At 47.3% G+C, this 19,063-nt stretch overlaps 1 protein-coding gene across 13 annotated transcripts in view; it reads right to left on the reverse strand.

Moving 5' to 3' along the window:
• The window catches only part of LOC119433885 (uncharacterized), a 116,474-nt gene extending 99,123 nt beyond the window's left edge, over positions 1-17,351 (reverse strand). For 9 of the 13 annotated variants that reach the window (XR_007464399.1, XR_007464396.1, XR_007464395.1 and 6 more), the window contains exons 1-5: positions 17,083-17,351; positions 12,390-13,024; positions 6,482-6,721; positions 4,140-4,223; positions 1,861-2,017 (exon numbers count right to left, since the gene is read on the reverse strand). Coding sequence is in view for 5 of the 13 variants with exons in the window: in XM_049658946.1 (XP_049514903.1) it covers positions 1,861-2,017; positions 4,140-4,223; positions 6,482-6,721; positions 12,390-13,024; positions 17,083-17,342 (1,376 nt within the window). In the remaining 8 variants the exon portion in view is untranslated. The remainder of the gene's footprint in view (positions 1-1,860; positions 2,018-4,139; positions 4,224-6,481; positions 6,722-12,389; positions 13,025-17,082) is intronic. The other 4 variants (XM_049658950.1, XM_049658949.1, XM_049658948.1 and 1 more) reach the window with 4 other exon arrangements.
• Positions 17,352-19,063: the final 1,712 nt, after the last annotated feature.

Genomic DNA, 19,063 nt, shown 5'->3' on the forward strand with positions numbered 1-19,063 from the left:
AAGAAAAGCAAGGAGGAAGCGCGCCTTCTTCTGTTGCGCTCGAGGCACCGGCGAGGAGCGAGAGGGGAGGGATAGCGGGGCGGCGTTGTACTGTACTCTGGCATCAACTGCGTACTGCGCGGCGGCGCGCGGTCGCGCAGGCCGTATCTTGAAAGTGATCTGCGTTGGGGCAGAGCTTAGCAGTGTAGGTGCGTCGGCGGCTCGTAGCTTTCTGCGTGCTGTGTGTTTTCGGCGCTCAGTTTGCGTTGAAGCGATAGACAACAGCACGAAGGTCACTTCGCTCGCTTCTCCAGCGGCGCTTCCACACGCCGCCAGCGTTTGACAACGCGTGTCCGCGCTCATCGAGTCTGATGTGCCACAGCGTGTACCAGCTAGCGCTTCGGCAACATCAACTGGAAAAGCAGAGAGTGCCGGCTTGGCGGGCTAGGCCAGCTGCAGCAAGCGGCAGGATCAGGTTTGAATGAAGGGAGGGGGAAAGGTCACGCCCGCGGCGGCAAGATCGCCGGGTCGAGGGATGCAGGCCCGCCTCGCACACGCACGCACGCACACGTGCGATCGCTTCGCATTTCGTCGCGGCGGAGAAGGTGCTTCCCAGGTTGCTGCTCGCGCAAAAATGACCAAATTTGGGGCGAAATCTCTAGGTTGTCAGAGGGGAAAATTCGTTATATCGAGGGGGTCTCCCGCTGCCACTTCGTTACGTAGAGGTCTCAAATACATGTGCTTCTACGGAGTAACGGCGGGGAATAGAAAAACTTTGTTATATCCAGGAATTCGTTATATGGAGGTTCGTTATAAGCAGGTTTAACTGTAGTCTCAATTCGAAAATAGAAACATTTTTAGGATATTTTTTACTACTTCATGTCGTCAACTGTCACGATCAAGCATGGAAGTGAAGCAAAAATGCAATAACTTTCATTGCATTCACAGTAGACATAACGTACTAGAGCACGCCGCGTCGCTCAGACAGGCAGACTTTTCCAGGTAAACACGATCGCTCCCAATAAAATATTATTTAGACACAACATTCGACCGTTGGTGTTGTTTGGTCATCATCACCAGCCTATATATTTATGTCCACTGCAAGACAAAGGCCTCTCCCTGCAATCTACAATTACCCCTGTCTTGGGCTAGCGTATTCCAACTTGCGCCTGCAAATTTCCTAACTTCATCACGCGACCTAGTTTTCTGCCGACCTCGACTGCGCTTCCCTTCTCTTGGTATCCATTCTGTAACTCCAATGGTCCATCGGTTATCCATCCTACGCATTACATGGCCTGCCCAGCTACATTTTTTCCGCGTAATGTCAACTAGAATATCGGCTATCCCCATTTGTTCTCAGATCCACGCCGCTCTCTTCCTGTCTCTTAACGTTAGGCCTAACATTTTTCGTTCCATCGCTCTTTTTGCAGTCCTTAACTTGTTCTCGAGCTTCTTTGTTAACCTCCAAGTTTCTGCCCCATATGATAGCACTGGTAGAATGCAATGGTGGCAACTGACGGGTTGATAGGCAGTATGGTTAATTTTGGGGCTTTCACTACAACGACCTTTAAGAATAACAAACAATGTACCGCCACCACCTGAAGTTTGCTATATTGAGATTGCACTGTAGTATAACTAATTTGTAACCAATTTAGCCAAAGAGAAGTTTCATTGCAGTGAGATGATGCCTGTACTTCTCTGCTGTATGTTGCCATTTCTTTTCTTTTATGACTTTTTTAAAGTACCACCAACATAAGTTACCAGTGTCAGATCTTGTTTCTTCTCAGCCTTCAGAAAGCCTTATATGGCCAATGTAACTTTTGAATTAACATTCGACCTTCTAGCAGCTGGACGTCTCCAAGGGCAAGCAGCCACACTCACATTAGTGCAGCTAATGGGAAGAGCTGCAGGACGGCACCAATCAGAAACGGCAGTCCAGGCTGGTAGCTCAGAGCAGCATTGAACACCAGCGAAGAGAAGATGTCTCCAAATGCAGGCACCAGCGATTCGCATGTCGTCCAGAATGAGAACACCTTGGCTGCAAGGGAAAGAAGGAAACACACAGAACATGAGGCGAGCCACGTCTAACGAGAAACAAGCGGGGAAGGGCATACGTAAATGAAATAGTGACAAGGCACACCTTCTCTCCATTTACGTACGTTTTCTTTTTTCTGCATGTTTTAGTCAATGTGAACAACTAACTATTTCTGACCTTAAAGGGACCTTGGAAAACTTTTCGAACATAGTAAAAAAAATGTTGCCAATCTGTTAACTAGGCTCCTATGAGCATGTGAGCCAAATGTTATTGTACTGCATGCAGCAGGGAATTTACCATCTTGTGTCAAAAGCTGTGAGCAGTCACTTGCTCTCGCATCTGCAATGTCGTCATCACAAGCAGTAGGCTGACCAACACTATCGGCTGATTTCGTGATCGCGAGAACATTCTCAGTAATACAGTATAACCTTGTTAATTCAGATTTCACGGGACCGAAAAAAATGTCCATGTTTTCTTTTTTCTGCATCTTTCTTGTCATTCTAGTAGCATGTTTTAGTCAATGTAAACAACTAACTATTTCTGACCTTAAAGGGACCTTGAAAAACTTTTCGAACAAAGTAAACAAATGTTGCCGATCTGTTAACGATGCTCCTATGAGCATGTGAGCCAAATGTTATTGCACTGCATGCAGCAGGGAATTCACCATCTTGTGTCAAATGCTGTGAGCAGTCACTTGCTCTCGCATCTGCAATGTCGTCATCACAAGCAGTAGGCCCGAACAACACTATCGGTTGATTTTGTGATCACGAGAACATTTTCAGTAATACATTATTGTGAATTTTGAGTTCAATAAGTGAAAAATATATATGTCTGCAATCTCAAAAAGACAGAAAAATAATTTCATCTTTGCACTGCGCGTAGCTGCGTCTGCTGCACGCGGCCTCCAAGACGGTAGCGGCATGCTGCGTAGCGTGGTCTACCGCGGCTGCCACAATGGCCCTTCTGCCTCCGCGACACTCAGCTTTTGGCCGGGCCTTTGCCCTTTTTGGCTTCTTAGCTGTGTAGCTTCCAGCGTGCTAGTGGAGACGAAATGAGAGAGGAAGCAGGGTATCGGTGGGATAACTCCACTTATAGTTCAAGGATTCTAAAACGTTTTGCGGCATGTTATCTGTGGGACGACATACTTCCATAGTTAGGGGCGTGCGAATATGAAATATCACCAAATCGAATATCGACCATTTGATTTTTCGAATATTCAAGATATTCGGTGGAGAGCCGCACGGTTCCACATGTCGCATGCGTCGCGGAACTCCTCGTGCTTAATGCTGCCCAAACGAGCATTTCACTTCGTTTTCACCACATGCCGAGCGCATCGTGACGCTTGGATTAATTTGAGTAGAAAAACCTGTAGATTCATTGACTCTTTTCAGGGTGTCTGTAATTTCTTGCCAAGGCTTTTATTTTTATCTAGGAGTCCCAAAGATGTGCACGCTGCACACCTTCAGCAATAAGCAACTCGATAAAGACTGCACAAGACATGTCAGTGCAAACTGGCAGTGGATAGCAGTGTTGTCTGCTAGAAATTTCTGCTTGAGTGTGAAAGCTGTTTGGTATCGTTCCTGCCACATGCTCTGTGTGTCACTGCTCGCTGACGCACTATCATTGGTTAGATGCTGTTGCCGCTAGCAACGGCCACCTCTTTGGCTCTTTCACCCGTTTTCATGGTCGGTGGTAGGCAGTCGGAGGTTGGCGGTGGGTGGTCGGAGGTTGGAACAAAAGCACCAATGCAAAGGGCTTGATGAGATGCACGTGATGTCTGCCAATACTACCACTAGAGCTGTGCTGGTTAATGGCTCTGTTCCTTATGGTAATACACAAAGAAACAAAAGAATGCTCCTAAGATACCTTCATTACAACAAATACAGGTAATCAAAATTCCTTTAATAGCTCGCTTCAAGCGATTGGCTATTCGCTTATGTTGACAATCATCGATGATTTCTGCAAAGATTTTATTAGTTTCAGGTGTCCTGATTGCAATACTACTAAAAAACAGGTTTTGGAATTCCCGTAACGGTTGCTGCACCACTTTTGGGCACAAATAGTTGTCATATGAGACTGGCTTAGGACAGTTATAAGAGAACACTTCCAGTATTTCATCACTCACTGGCTTCGTGGGGGCTAATCAGCTTGGAGGCATAGGATGAAATCCCGATGCCTGCCGCTCCACCAGGGGCACCGAGGACGTAACCTGCAGGCATAAACAGAGAACCCATTGCTCACACCTCCCACCATTTCCTGCCTCCTTATCTATGAGACCGATGGCAAGGTGATATTTCATCACTGACATACACGCACACACATCATCACGCGACATCTTAACCCTTTCAGTGTCGTTTTTTTTTTCTGAAGGGGACACAACCCCGATGTAGGGCTTTCTTCTCAGATATTATAGAACAAACACAACCGCTTATTTTCAGTTATTCAGAAGTGAAAAAATGACATGGAAAATCTGAAACGCACTCTCAGTAAGAGTTCTTACTAGAGAGTGGAGAATGTATGAGAAACGTGGAAACCTACTGGTAGGTCAGTGACACTAAAAGGGTTAATGGGTCAACAATTTGGTGTGAGCGACGAAATACACAAAATAGGAGCAACTGTCCCAAACTATGGCCCCCAAGATGATCAAAAAAGCATATTAAACAACACAGATGAAGTGCTTGTTTTGCAGTCGACAGTTGTAATGTCAGCACAGAGCCACAAACACCTGAGGCAAGTACAATGTGCAGCACATGAAGCATGCAAGTGTGCTGCACATGCAGTTCCCTCCTCCCAGACAAAGAATGGTGATGGGCAAAGTGGCATTCAGCTGACGAAGAATGAGGTCGTAAGCTCAATTCCCGCCCACTGTTCGGATAAAATTATTGTGAGAATGCATTCTGTGAGAGATCATCTTAACCCTTCAGGTGCCAATTAATTCTACCTGTTGAAAATACAGTTTCACAGCATTTCATGCATCTTCGGAATCGTGAAACAAGTACAGCTTGAAAACAGACCGAGAATGTTGGTCAGTGAGTTTTGTCAAAGTTTGCAGAATGTGGACTCCATGCTAGAAATCTCTGCATGGACATCAGACACTACAGCATCTACTGTTTTATGCCTAGCACACTTGGAACGCAGCTATTCCTTGTGCAAAACATAGCGAAAAAAAAAGTAAAATAAAAGAAGTGAACCCACTACATGACGAACTGCTCACAAGGGCAAACACCGAACTATCTGCCCTCCAGCTTGTTTTACTAAAACATTAAACCATAATTAATCAAACTTGGAGCATAGGCCCTATCAGAGGTGTTTCGAGACCTGCCAACCTTAAATGTTTAAAAATACTACAGACAGACCAGACACTATGAAAATTCAATTAAAAATATCAAGAATTGCTTTGTTACTAAAATGTTGACTGTTTATTAAAAGATTCCTAGACTTGGTTCTGCACGGACACTGCAGACAGGCACTATGCTCCACAGTTGCAGCAAGCACTCTCTCCACCACAGACAAAAAAGATTCATGAAGTTTATTTATGAAACATTCAAGTAATCTTGACCAAAATTTCAATTGCTATTATACATTCGCTGTATGAGTGGATGATACTGGTGTGGGCACGTCCAAATAATCTGTTTCAGAGCCAAAAAGAATTTGGCTCTGAATATATGTTGGCGACTGTTTTTGTATTTTTTGGAAACAACTTATGCCCTATTTGAAATTATATTTACCCTAAGCTGAAAGCAAACTAATAATTTTAAGTAGGGGTGCGCGAATATAGAATATCCCCGAATTGAATCAAACAATGAACTTTGAAATCCTAATTTGTGAATCGAATATCTACAATTTGTTTTTTTGAATATTCAATATTGTCAGTATAGAGACCCCTGCAGTGCCACATGTTCCGTGTGCCGTGGAGCCCCCTGGACTCGGTGCCGCCCAAGCGAACACTTCGCTTCGTTTTCGGCACAAAAGGAGTGCCAAACATGCCACGGATGGGCCAACCATTTGGTGTGAGTGATGAAATACACACCATAGGAACAACTGCCCCAAAATATAAGAACAATTGTAACGCACCACCGTTTGCATGACCGTACACGTGAACAATTAGGCGTTGGTGTGCAGCATGGGGCGAACATATTTTCTCGATATCCAGTCGTGGTGAGTTGTACTTCCTCAATTTATCGCGCACCCATCGAAATGTTCTATGGGTAGTAATTCGGCTAGCAGGCATTAGTGTATGAAAGGTGCAATAAATGTCCATTTGATTATTTGCACTACTATGTCGTCGCTCCTTTGCCGCAAGAGCACGTGTGAGACTCCACAAAGCGCAGCACCCATGGTGTCCATGCTTGTGTTCTATGTGCCTGCTTTTTTCTTTTACACCACACTGGTTTCACCAAATATCACCTAACTAGCCCCCAAGAACAAGTTATTTCGTACACCTCAAAACAAACAAACGCCACTCACTGAGATAGTACATCCACTCATGCGTGGAGACGCCCTTGACGGCATTCTGCAGAGCGAAGGCCACCACTCCCAGGCAAGCAAGCACCAGGTCCCGGACCTGTAGCAACCGGCTGAGCACGACCACACACACGGCCGTGGCCAGCAGTTGCACCAGGCCGAAGAAGGCAGTCACGTTGGAGAACTTGACGGGGCTCCAGTCGAAGCGGGTCTCCGTGTAGAAGTAATTGATGTTGCGCGCCGCTGCACACGTGGCAAGAAGGTGGCAAATGAGGGAGGGGAAAGCGTGCTCTGCACCATGGCACGCACTCAAGGCTACGAATCCTTCAGTTCGCGCAGTTTACGCAGATTGTACAGTTTCCTACAATATCACGTAGGGGGAAAGGTGGCGCCACTGTATATGCAAGATTCTTAAAGGGACACTACAGGAAAACTCTGTAAAGGATAAAGACTGTAAAGGCATGAATAGGCACTAAGCGGTCGTTCCTGTCATTCCCGTACAATTTCCGCTGATGACTATAGTGATGCAGACTCCACTGCTTCATTTTGGTTGTTTGCTAGCGCTGCTTTTGCTATTTGGTGTCGCGAATTTGCAGCGTTGGCTGCGCTCTGAGGGTTGTCTGAATTAACCGGTGTGTGGTCAAATAGGTCCAAATTGAGTTTGATGCCATCAAATAATGCATACATCTGCAGGGACCAGAAGATGAGTCTGGAACCTGTATGGCTAGTAAACCTAGCAAAAACTTGTATAAAAACATAGGCCGAGGCAGAAAGTTATTTCAGGCGTCCTTCCACATGAAAAGATTAAACAGTAAAAACACCGTCAAAGCGCGCGCGCTGGGATGCGGTAGGCAGGAAATATCGCTGCACCATTTGTTGTCATGGAACCAGGTGGCGAGCGGCGCTCAGAGACACACGAGAGCCGACAATTCTTTCTGCGCAAAGAGGATGGGGAAGGAGTGAACGCGCGATAATGTGATCAGGCATGCTATTTGCCGTCTCCTCCTCGCACACATCCATACGCTGGCTACAAACAGTATCTTGGAGGTAATCTCTCCGTGGCAAGTGCTAAAGCAAAGCAAAGACGTTTGCTGCCTTGGTGTGCATTGGGTTCCCACGCGCGAGGAGACACGGTGCCAGGTGTTTGCTCACACTGTGTCAGCGAGTTCAGGGTCATTGAGCAAGATCTGTTGGTGTTTGCCTGAGCACACGTGACAATGATAAAACTACAAACCTTACTTTGTGTAGTTGTCTTTTTGCTATCGCCATCAATGCTCCACCTTTCTGGCGAAACTGACTTTTTCTTTTTGCTCAGGATGAATATTCGTATTCATCCGTATCTTTTTACACTCTTGTTTTAGATTTGTAGGCGCCGGCTGCGGGAACTAAGTGTGGTCAGCCGTGGGATCCGAGCAAAAAAAAAAAAAAAAGATTTGCATGTGTTGCGCTGCGTGGCGCAACACATGCAAATCTCGTACGGCGTTGAGTCCATGTCGATGCATTGGTCTCGGCGCGATCTGCTTTGCACACACTGGCGCTTATAACCACACTACTATGGCCTGACCTTCTTCAGATTTGGTTATACAGTTCAACCTGGCTATAACGAAATTGACAAATTCCCTGAAAAACTTCGTTATAAAGAGGATTTCGTTATATGCAGGTTCGGCATGAAAATTCGAAAAATAAACGTTTACCGTATTTACTCGATTCTAACGCGCACCCGTTTTCCGTTTTCGTCGAAGCACTCATCGGAATGTCGCACCAGGTACCGGATGCGTGGACGCGTGTCGTTTCGCACAAGCGCGAGGCATCGGAAACGAAGAGCGAGCGTCACGATGGCGTCGTAGCGTCGTATAGTGTTGCAGTAGAACCTCGCTGTTACGTTCCCGGGGGCTGCGTTTTCCCGGCTGTTGCGTCGATTTCGACCGGTCCCGGCACAGCTCCCTTAGAACTCAATGCATTGGTAACCCCGCTGTTGTGTCGCAACTGTGGGACCGGTCCCGCATCATACGTTGCGAACTGCCACCCCGCGCCCGCCCGAGCGGGCCATTTTGACTTTTCATGTCGCTTGGCTTGGTGGCTTGACGATGGCATTGGTCGCCCAAAGTGCCGGGGGCGACAACCTATGACGTATTTTCGGTTTCCGCCAGCAAAAGTATTGCCCTTGAGATCCGTATTTGCTATATAAAGACGGTGTCCATGACGCGTTGTGGCCCTAAAATTGGTTTTGGCTCATAGATATTCCGTATATAAGGGTACGGCCACGCTAGCGGCAAAAAACGCGTGCATCATGCAGCGAGCGGCAAGTTGCCGCGCGTCAGCGCCTTGCCGCGAGGCCACCGTGGCACGCGCGTCTCGCCGCGCGGCAGCGCGATAAGATCTCCCGCGCTCTACGAACAGGCGAGCAACAACGCGAGCGCTCGTTGTTTCGTGCGATAGACGACGATCGTCGATTGAAAACCCGGTGCGAACCGGCGGCGTTCTGGTTGTGATGGCTCCGTGACGTCACCCTCGTCGCTCCTTGATTGGTTCTTCATCTCGCGGCATGCGGCATTTGCCGCAGAACCCATTTCGCGCGGCACGCCGCAAGACCCCCGATTCCTGCCGCTTTCGGCGCGCGTTTCTGACGCGCGTTTTTGCTGCGTGTTTTTGCCGCTAGCGTGGCCGTACCCCAAAGTCCAAGGGCGATAACGTAGTCGCCGCGCGCCGTATGCTGTATGTGCGAGTGAAAACGTGCGAGGGGAGCCGACGACCGCGTCTAAATCTCGCGCGCGCAAGAAAAGCAGGGAGGAAGCGCGCCTTCTTCCGTTGCGCTCGAGGCACTGGCGAGGGAGCGAGTGGGGAGGGATAGCGGAGCGGCGCGCGGTCGCGCAGGCCGTATCTTGAAAGCGATCTGCGTTGGAGCAGAGTCTAGCAGTGTAGGTGCGTCGGCGGCTCGTAGCTTTCTGCGTGCTGTGTGTTCTCGGCGCTCAGTTTACGTTGAAGCGATAGACAACAGCACGAAGGCCACTTTGCTCGCTTCTCCTGCGACGCTTCCACACGCCGCCAGCGTTTGACAGCGCGTGTCCGCGCTCATCGAGTCTGATGTGCCACAGCGTGTACCAGCGCGTCGGCAAGATCAGCTGGAAAAGGAGAGAGTGCCAGCTTGGCGGGCTAGGCCAGCTGCAGCAAGCGGCAGGATCAGATTTGAATGAAGGGAGGGGGAAAGGTGACGCCCGCGGCGGCAAGATCGCCGAGTCGAAGGATGCAGGGCCGCCTCGCACACGCACGCACGCACACGTGCACTCGCTTCGCATTCCATCGCGGCGGAGAAGGTGCTTCCGGTTGCTGCTCGCCCAAAAATGACAAAATTTGGGGCGAAATCTCTAGGTGGTCGGAGGGGAAAATTCGTTATTCGAAAAATCGAGGGGGTCTCCCGCTGCCACTTCGTTACGTAGAGGTCTCAAATATATGTGCTTCTATGGAGTAACGCCGGGGAATCGAAAAACTTTGTTATATCCAGGAATTCGTTATATGGAGGTTCGTTATAAGCAGGTTTAACTGTAACTGCTTATTGACAAGATACTATCCACCAGGAATGCTGTGGGAATTTATGCAGTTGTTTTTACTGATGAAACTTTAAAACCTCAAATTAACAAAATTTGCAATTTAACTAAGTTTTCCGCTGCAAGTTCAACTTTATTATATAGAGGTTTGCCTGTATATCTTATAACAGAAGTATACCATGCCTCTATTTCTGGCAATCAGGAAAAGATGAAGCCTGCAAAGTTTGCCTTCACTGGATGGAAATTTAAGTTGGTCTATGGAGTCTCTCTCAGCCCTTTACCGCTGTGGGCTCCAGTCCAGTCCACAGCTCTTGTCCAGTCCACAACATTTGGTATTTGACATTTCTTTAACGATTTTGCAACCATCCCGAACAGGATGGTGGCCACCGACTAGACAAAACACTTTGCCAATCTGCCCTCCAACGTACACAACACTTCGACCTTCCAAAAACATGTGAAAAGGCTCAGTTGCTTTAGCTTTGCATGCAAAATAATTTATCTTCTGAATGAGCTTTCGTTATGAAAGTGGCACACCCTCGTCACCAAACCTAACAAAAAATTGTTCCGTCTCCATTTTGTGATGACAGTGGCGATGACATTGGCTCTTACAATAGGTGATTGCCAGTGCCGTAAATGTGTTTCTTTATTTCATATACAACTTTACAACCTGCGGCCATTTTAGACCCACCTTCTTGCAAAAAAGAAAAAAGAAAAAAGGTGTGCATCAGAATCGGGTAAATAAGTTATCATTCACTGTGAGGTGTTTTCCCATGACGACGTGCCAAAGGCAGGTCGAAAATCAGCATTTTCGGTGGCAGATGCATTCACTGTCTCCCAACATCAACAAGGCAAACGCTGCCACTATTCGGGTCACGAATGGAATCACAATAATGATCTGGTACATGGTGCTGATCAGTCAATTTAAAATTATGTGGCAAGAGCCAATTCCAGGATCGAAATAAGTTTTCGCCTGTGAAATGTATAAGTGGTGGCTAGGACATTTTGTCAGGACTGAATTGACCGAAAAGTTGAATTACACTTGAACCTCGTTATAGCGAAACAGGATATAACGAAATAATGGATATAATGAAGTAAATGAAATTCTCCTTGAAATCCATAGAGATCCATGTATTTAAACCTCATTTTAACGGAGTGAAATTGTCCTGCCAATAGATGTAACGAACTAGATTCATCCCTGAAACCAAAAATACTTGACCGTTGCGCGCCGAGTACATCTCTTTTCGCGGGGTTCGGCATTCATTTGACGCAACATTTGAAAATTCCCATGTCCCCGTGTTGACTACGCCATCGAGCACCACTGGTCTTTCTCAATGCCGCGTTACTGTAGCCGAGCGTAGCTGCGCACCTGCGCACAAGCAGCAGCTCACTATCGCGCTTCTCCACTGACCTCTCCTCTCCCCCTTGTGGGTTCCTGGCTGCGTGAGCCGCACCACCGCCACGCTGGACGTTACATGTGATTGTGCAAACGATTAAGATTAGTGCATTCAGTTCTACTGCGTGGCGCACCACGCAGGCAGGCACAGCTGGGCATGGCCTCCAAGATCTCCTCGGCACAATCTCGTGGGTCATGCACAAGCCTGCACGAGTCGCGGCAGTGCAAAAAATTAGCAGCGCGATCACTTCTCTCTCTCTCTACGGTAGGCCGCGCAGGCAGCCGCAGCTGGGCCTGGCCCTCGAGATTTCCTCGGCGCAATTTCGGTGGTCACGTCTAGGACGTGCATTCCCTTCTCCCTCTGCCTACGGCATGCCGCACATCCTGGCAGCTGGGCGTGGTATCCAAAATCGCATTGGCACCGGTGCGATCTCGGAGGCCACGAACCGGCCGAGCCACGCCAGCACGACAAAGTTCGCTTGCCTCCTCGATCACACAGCCGAGCGCTGTGTTGTGTGCCACATACATGCTGCTCGACCGCGACGAGCCATGTGGAAAGCGAGCGCAAAAGACCGTCACAATGGGACTGAAGGCAGCTATCTAAAGGCTGTCGCGTCAGGTGCTAAGAGGTCGCGTACGTGTTACACACGCTGAAGATTATTCTGTTCTTTTATTCAAATTTTATCGCATGCGTGACCGTGTAGTGGTTCTGCGTGCTGCAACGCCGTTTTCTTATTTCCATGATTATAATTCTGCACCCTATTGGGCATATATTGTAGTAAATGGCAATAACGGATATAACGGAGTAATTTCGGCTCCCCTTTCAAATTCGTTATAACGAGGTTCGAGTTAACTGGAATTGAATAAATGGAAGTCTACCGAAGTAATTTTTATCATTGGCACATTAGATTAAATGATGTGTGGTGGGTCTAATGAAATCGATTGCCCAAAAGAAGGCTTTGAAGGCACTCACTCTCACTGTTGAAGAGAATGAACCAGATGGAGATCATGAGCAGGAGCAGCTTGGCCCGGTTGAAGCCCGGTCGTGGCCGAAACACCGCCCGGCTGCCCTCGCGCAAGTTGTCTAGTCGCATCAGGTCCCGCAGAAGCTCCCGTCTGCTTGTCCGGTGAAGCTGGCTACTGAACGGCACTGTCCACCCAATCCACACAAACATGACCGCCAGCAGGACGGCAGACGTCACGTAGATCGCTGTGTAGTTGCCTCCCGCCGCGCGGAAAACCTGGCCGCCGACAAACAGTCCCAGCTGAAAGCCCAACGTCAGTGCTGTCATGATGCAAGCGAAACGCACTGTCTTTAGTTCAGCTGAGGCTGTCCGTGTGCCATTGCTGTAGACAGAAGCACACACTGACACAAGGCCGCCACTAAAACCATTTGGAATGGCACAGAGCACAGTGGCGTACAGCGGCGCGCTGATGGACATCACGGTGAACAGTGTGGTTAGGTCCTGCAGGATGCCACCGGCCGTGGCAATGAGCAGCGGTATCTTGTGGCCGTACCGGTCACTCCAGGGGCTGACGAAGATGGAGAGAAGGCCGGCTGGCACGAATTGAATAAGGAACAGGGCCAAATTGTGGACGTTGGCATACCTGCAAGAAAGGCCAGAAAGAGTTCAAGAGCTTCAGACGACGTCTGCTCGGATGACCTAAAGTAACGCTTTGCCGGCACAACCTTCACTGCAGTTATGGGCCAAACTATAGGTCTGTTTGATTCGCCTGCACCACCTGAACCAAACCTGATCCTGCCATTCGTTTCACAGGTGCAACAATGGCGCCCTCTGAACCATGCTATTCATTTCAAGAGGTGCAGGAGATGTGCAGGGCTGGTTCACAATTTTCTTGCGCCCTCCCTACTGCACCAAGTCTGCCGACTTGGTGCAGACATGCAGGTGTGAAGCAGCAGAGAAGCAGATGACGCAGCACACTGGCATAAGCGCTGTTGAAACGTTGCTTACATGTGTCTGCTGTGTCTACGCAACGCAGGGTGTGTTTATGGCTCGGAAGCCGACTATACCGGTTTTGGGACCTCTGAAACTGACACAGATGACTTATATTAGGTGAACGCCTGCACCACATATGCACTTCGGCATTCGTTTTGAATCTCAGGTTGTGCCTGCACCGTTGAGATCGAGCTGCACAATTTCTTACCTTCTTGTGTCCTGCCATGAAATGGTTCAGTGGTGCAGGCAAATTAAAGGGACCTTGTACATTACCTTTAATGGCGTCAAAAACAGACAGCACACTGAGAACAGAGCCCACACAAGCACCAAACATTCTAATTCATTTGTCCCACTGTGTTTCAGTCGTGATGCAATGTGACAAAGAAAAGAATGTCGGCACCGGAGCACTCAGTATCGAACCAACAACCAAGCATTTCAAGCCCAGCATTCCAACACTATGCGATGGCCACTGTGCACAGCCAAGCTGATAATACTTGCTTTGGGACTGACAAACACTGACAGTTCTCCGTCAGGCTCATCTTGTACACTGTCCTGCGCTCTACCTTCGCTTCACTGTCACTTGCATGGCACTGCATTTTCTGCCCACACTTCGGCAAGTACACTATGACAATGCACATAAAAATGCAGCAGGAGCATTGCATAAATAAGAGCGCCAGATGTACCCAGCTCATACAGCTAAACCTCTGGCTGTTCTCTGCTAAATTTTGCACAGAGATAGCATTTGGCTGTGGGCTCAGTTTAATATCCTGATGGAACAAAACAAGACTTTGTGAACAAGGCCCCCATGTGTGAGGCGAAACATTGACTTTACTAAATGGAATTATGTCCCACTCTTGATTTCAGTTTATTGCCCTGCGTGATTGCCTCTTTTGTTCAAAATAAAGCCAATTAAAAAAAAAATTTTCTGCAACAGAATGGGCGAGCCATCTGTTGCCGTTATAGTGAAAAGTCCCTTTCCCCGTAGCAATGGCATCTGTTAAAATCCTGCACCTATGAATGCCTTTTGGTTGTGTCACAGTCCTTGAAGTTTGCAACTTGCGGACAATCTGGATATAATCTTGCCTTGGGAAAAGCAACGCAGCTTCTACAAGGGCAAATCAGAAAGTCTTTGCCCCTATTTTTTTTTTTTTTTTTGCCAAATTGCGTCTGTAATTGTGAAGCTAACATATCCATTCTCAGCAGTGGACCTTTCTTGGACTGGCGCGACCTTATCTGCCAGTAGCTCCGCGATACGGCACGGCTGTCAGTTGTTGAACATGGCGGTTGTGCTTCACATGTCTACGGTGTACAAGTAACGAAGTGTGATTCGTTTTCTATGGAGCAAGGGATGAACGCCCATCGAAATCCACAGGGAAATGCAGCCCACAGTATGGGGAAAGGTGTCTCGCTTTCACAAGTGTGAGGTGGTGGTGTTGTGAGTTCGCAAAAGGCCGTGAAGACTTGCATGACAATGAGCGGTGGTTCCACAGTCAGCCAGATAAATTCTACCATAGGGGCATTTCAAATTTAGTGCTCCAATGGGACAAATGTCTGAATCGGTGTGGGGACTATGTGGAAAAATAGCGTAAGGTACGTAGAATAGTACGTATATTTGTAATTACCTGTATGTATTTTATTTTGGCTAATAAAAAATAGGGGCAAAGACTTTCTGATTCTCCATCGTAAAAGAGCAACCCCCGAGAAGTTGTGCGGGACTGTAACCAGACCTTGCAGGGGTGCTTCATTATGCCAGCAGTGCCAAGAACTGGTCTTGGGCTTTCCGCGGCAAGTCACTGATTGTGGAGACCATGCATTCTTGTTCGCCATTATACTGGGGAAAGCAGGGACTGCTGGTAGTATGCTTGAAACCATAGCTTTTTGTGAAGTTCTGCAAGGCTCTGCAGGCCAAGTGAGTGCCATTGTCACTAAGCACTAAGACTGGAATGCTATGCCTGGCAAAGATATCCTCGAGTGCAGCTATTATACCCTCGGCAGACACGGAACAGAGGGTGACAACTTTTGTGTAACGGGAACACTAGCCCGCCACAAAAATAACAAAAAAAAAATCAATGAGCCAGAGTTGAACTCACGAAAGTCTACTGTACTTCGTTTCATACTTAACAGGCAGTACTGGAGACGCTACGCCAAGTGCCGCGGTCGTAAACGTCTTACTCCACGCATTTCACAGTACTGTTGTTTTTGATCTAAGACGCTTTTCCTAGAGAATAAGGACTTCATATATTACCAGTAGAACTTGTGGGCACCCGCAGTGGTTTCTTAGTAGCTATGGTGTTGGGCTGCTAAGCACGAGGTCGTGGGATCAAATCCCGGCCACGGAAGCTGCATTTCAATGGAGGCGCAATGCGAAAACACTCGTGTACTTAAATTTAGGTGCACGTTAAGGAACGCCAGGTGGTCCAAACTATTCCAGAGTCCCTCACTACGGCGTGCCTCAAAATCAGGTGGTGATTCTGGCACGTTAAACCCCATAATTTAAATTTTTTAAGAACTTGTAGGCGTAAGGTTGCGTAAGGTTACGTCAAGTCACACATTATTTAGCCGCATTTGCGCTGCCAGTATGCGACATACTACCAAATTTACTCACATAATCATCATTATCATCAGCTTATATTTATGCCCACTGCAGGACGAAGGCCTCTCCCTGTGATCTCCAATTACCCCTGTCTTGCGCTAGCTGATTCCAACTTGCGCCTGCAAATTTCCTAACTTCATGAGCCCACCTAGTTTTCTGCCGTCCTGCAACACAGCGCTACCAGTGGTGATACATGGATACATCCGACTTGTGCATATTGAAGCACTGTCAATAGCTGACAAAGCGGTGTCTGCCACGGCGTCTAGCCAGGAGCAGCCAGGCGAGAGCGCGCGCTGCCAAGCGTACGTGTGGTCTGACCTCAAGTTCGTGTGGTTCTAGGCTAGTTAAGTGTTCAAAACTCATCAAAACAGGCGAAACCCAATGGCTACGACACCAATAAGCAGGACGGCAAAAGTTTCTATGCTGGCAGCTGCGACCAAGCATGAGCAGTCGGCTTCTCCCAGAAGTACGTAATTATTATAGAAATTCGAAAGCAGATTTTCACTTACTTCAGCCTGCTTATTAAACTGCATCAATAAATATACACAGTAACAGTAGGAAGAAGCGGACTGATCCAAACACCCATCTTGATTGATGTCAGCAATCAGCCAATAGCAGCCGTCTATGGGAATCTTGCACATGGAGACACATGCAAGCCGCTGGCAGCTTCGAGGTGGGTGAGGAGAAGGCATCGTTTGAAACAAGGGTTTTTGAGAGAAATGTGACTTCATGCTTCGCTCGTGAGGTCCACGTGCCGCAAACGACTGCAAAATTTTGCTGAGATGGTCACAGCAGCATATGCTATCCACGGAAGACATTTTTTCACGAAGCCCGAGAGGTGGTTCAGGTTCCCTTTTAACTTATCGTTTCTACACTTCAATTAAAAGTACACATAACTTCTGCTATGCTTTCATTCATTACCTGTTGGGTTAATATGGTTGTGACTATTAAATGACATATGTATAGATATCTATATAATTTTTTTATATGTAACACACCCTATTTTAGTCAAACATTTGAGCAGTCAAAGAAGCCTTTGCAGCGTAGCCTGCAACGTGCGAAACTGGGTGTAGCTATGAGCATCATTTCATGCTCCAGATGGAAGCCACACGCACCGGGTGACATCGTCCTTGATGGTCACATTCCAGGAGAGGTTGCGGCACGCTGTGGCATTGATGCTGTACCGCTGCAGACAGGCTTTGGTCAGCAGCAGGTCCTGGGTCATGACGAGCCGCATGGAGTACGACACGGCGTACACAAACAGGAACAGCTCCAGATGCAGCGTGCGCACAAAGTGCAGCCAGTCCACGCGTCGCAGTGTCGCTGTGGGTGCCTTCTTGTCTGGCATTGCAACGTCCGGCTCAGCCGTGTCCATCAAGCAGTTCGTCTGCAACGTTAAGTTTTTCTGCTTGGTTTCACTTAACCAAAGTCAAACGTGTAAAATAAACGCATTTCACTCATCCACCCTGCTACAAGTTATCGCATATTGGAATGATCTTTCCAACAGAATTGCAAACATTATCAGTGGTGGGCAGGGCTGTACCCGGGAATTATTTTTGGGAAGGGTTTTGCGGAGAAAACTAGGGACCATTTTGAGAATTTCCATTCACTATTCACTATTACTTGCGTGTGAATCAAGCACATTGCTGACATACGACAGCATAGACATTTAATACATATAGTGCATATATTTACATGTACATATAATGACATAGCATATGTAAGTTGTGCTGAGAAGTATATCGCCGCAGCAATAATTTCAGGGAGCTCAGGACCCCCTATCTCCCCCTGGTTGCAGGTCTGGTGGTGGGAATGCCCTCCAGCATTTTGGAGCAACCACTGGAGCAAGCAAAATCTGCTTTCGGAGCACTTACTCCTTTGTTTGGAGCAAGCGTAAAGTTTTAATGAAGGCACACACAGAGAGATGAAACTCAGTTTAGTGTCGGAGTGCGCGAATACTGAATAGTAGATTTTGAATCGTGACTTAATCCTGCGACTTTTACGTATGAACTAAGCAGTTCATTTAACCTAATGTTCAATGCATTGTACTTGTCGTGGTATCTGCATGCGAATGAGAAGGCCATGGTCCGTAATTTCCTTGATACATTGTTCATATATGACACGTAATACTCTCCTGCAAGGATTGCATGTGCATTTACACAGTTGATTTACACCAGCATAACAATGTGTAAGCAAACTGTGACTTCTACTGCTAACTAATGTATAACATTTGATTTTTTCATACTGCTGAATCTTATGTAACGAGCTACTTCGGCTCCTTTTCATTATGCTTAGCCTTTTCTAACCCCCCTCACATATTATACTCCACCTCACAGCCTGTGAAAACTGAAAAAGTAAAAAAATTTAAAATGAATAAATATAAGCACCAGATGCAGCTGGGCTAAGGAGCACAATTTACTTTTAAGGGGGACAACCTCTTCCCTTTTGTAGCCACATTGTGCTTTTGCAAATAAGCGATGCCTTGTGCTCTGCAGGCTGACCCGCCCAACACACCAACTCATTGTAGTCAGCCAGAAACTTTGTTCGCTCTGAGATAGCACAAGGCGCGCTGGTGCATAGGTCGTAAACACGACGTTGTTCCCTGGTTAAAAATATTAAGCTAGTTTGTTAATGTTATCCTGAATGCCTCTCACAGATGTGTATAAAGGCCAGTGCCACAAGACTAGTTGACTATTCTAGTTAATTTTTAGGCCACAGCTTGTATTACAGTTGCATTTAATATGAGCTGCAAAAAACCGGTGAACGTGGCTGAAGGGGCTCTAAAACAGGACTGCGATGCCAACATACTGAAAACTGCAAACCTACACAGTTCCGATTACTGGCACTTATTAAATGAAATTTTTTTTTTTATGTCAGAACCACCGTGTAGTCTCAAAGCTAAGATCTTCAACCATGGGCATCAGTGTTGCAATTTTTGGGCTGCACCAAGAACTGCACCAAAATGCCACATGGCTGCGAAATTACTGCCTACCTCCACTTTTCAATGCTAGAATAGCACCAACTGAGTACTAATCACTGGCAGTCATACGCTGCTGACTCATAACCCTCAGCCTGGTGCATAAGAGACCTGGTCAG

Source organism: Dermacentor silvarum, chromosome 11 (genome assembly GCF_013339745.2).
Source record: "Dermacentor silvarum isolate Dsil-2018 chromosome 11, BIME_Dsil_1.4, whole genome shotgun sequence".
In the NCBI taxonomy this organism is placed as follows: Eukaryota; Metazoa; Arthropoda; class Arachnida; order Ixodida; family Ixodidae; genus Dermacentor; species Dermacentor silvarum.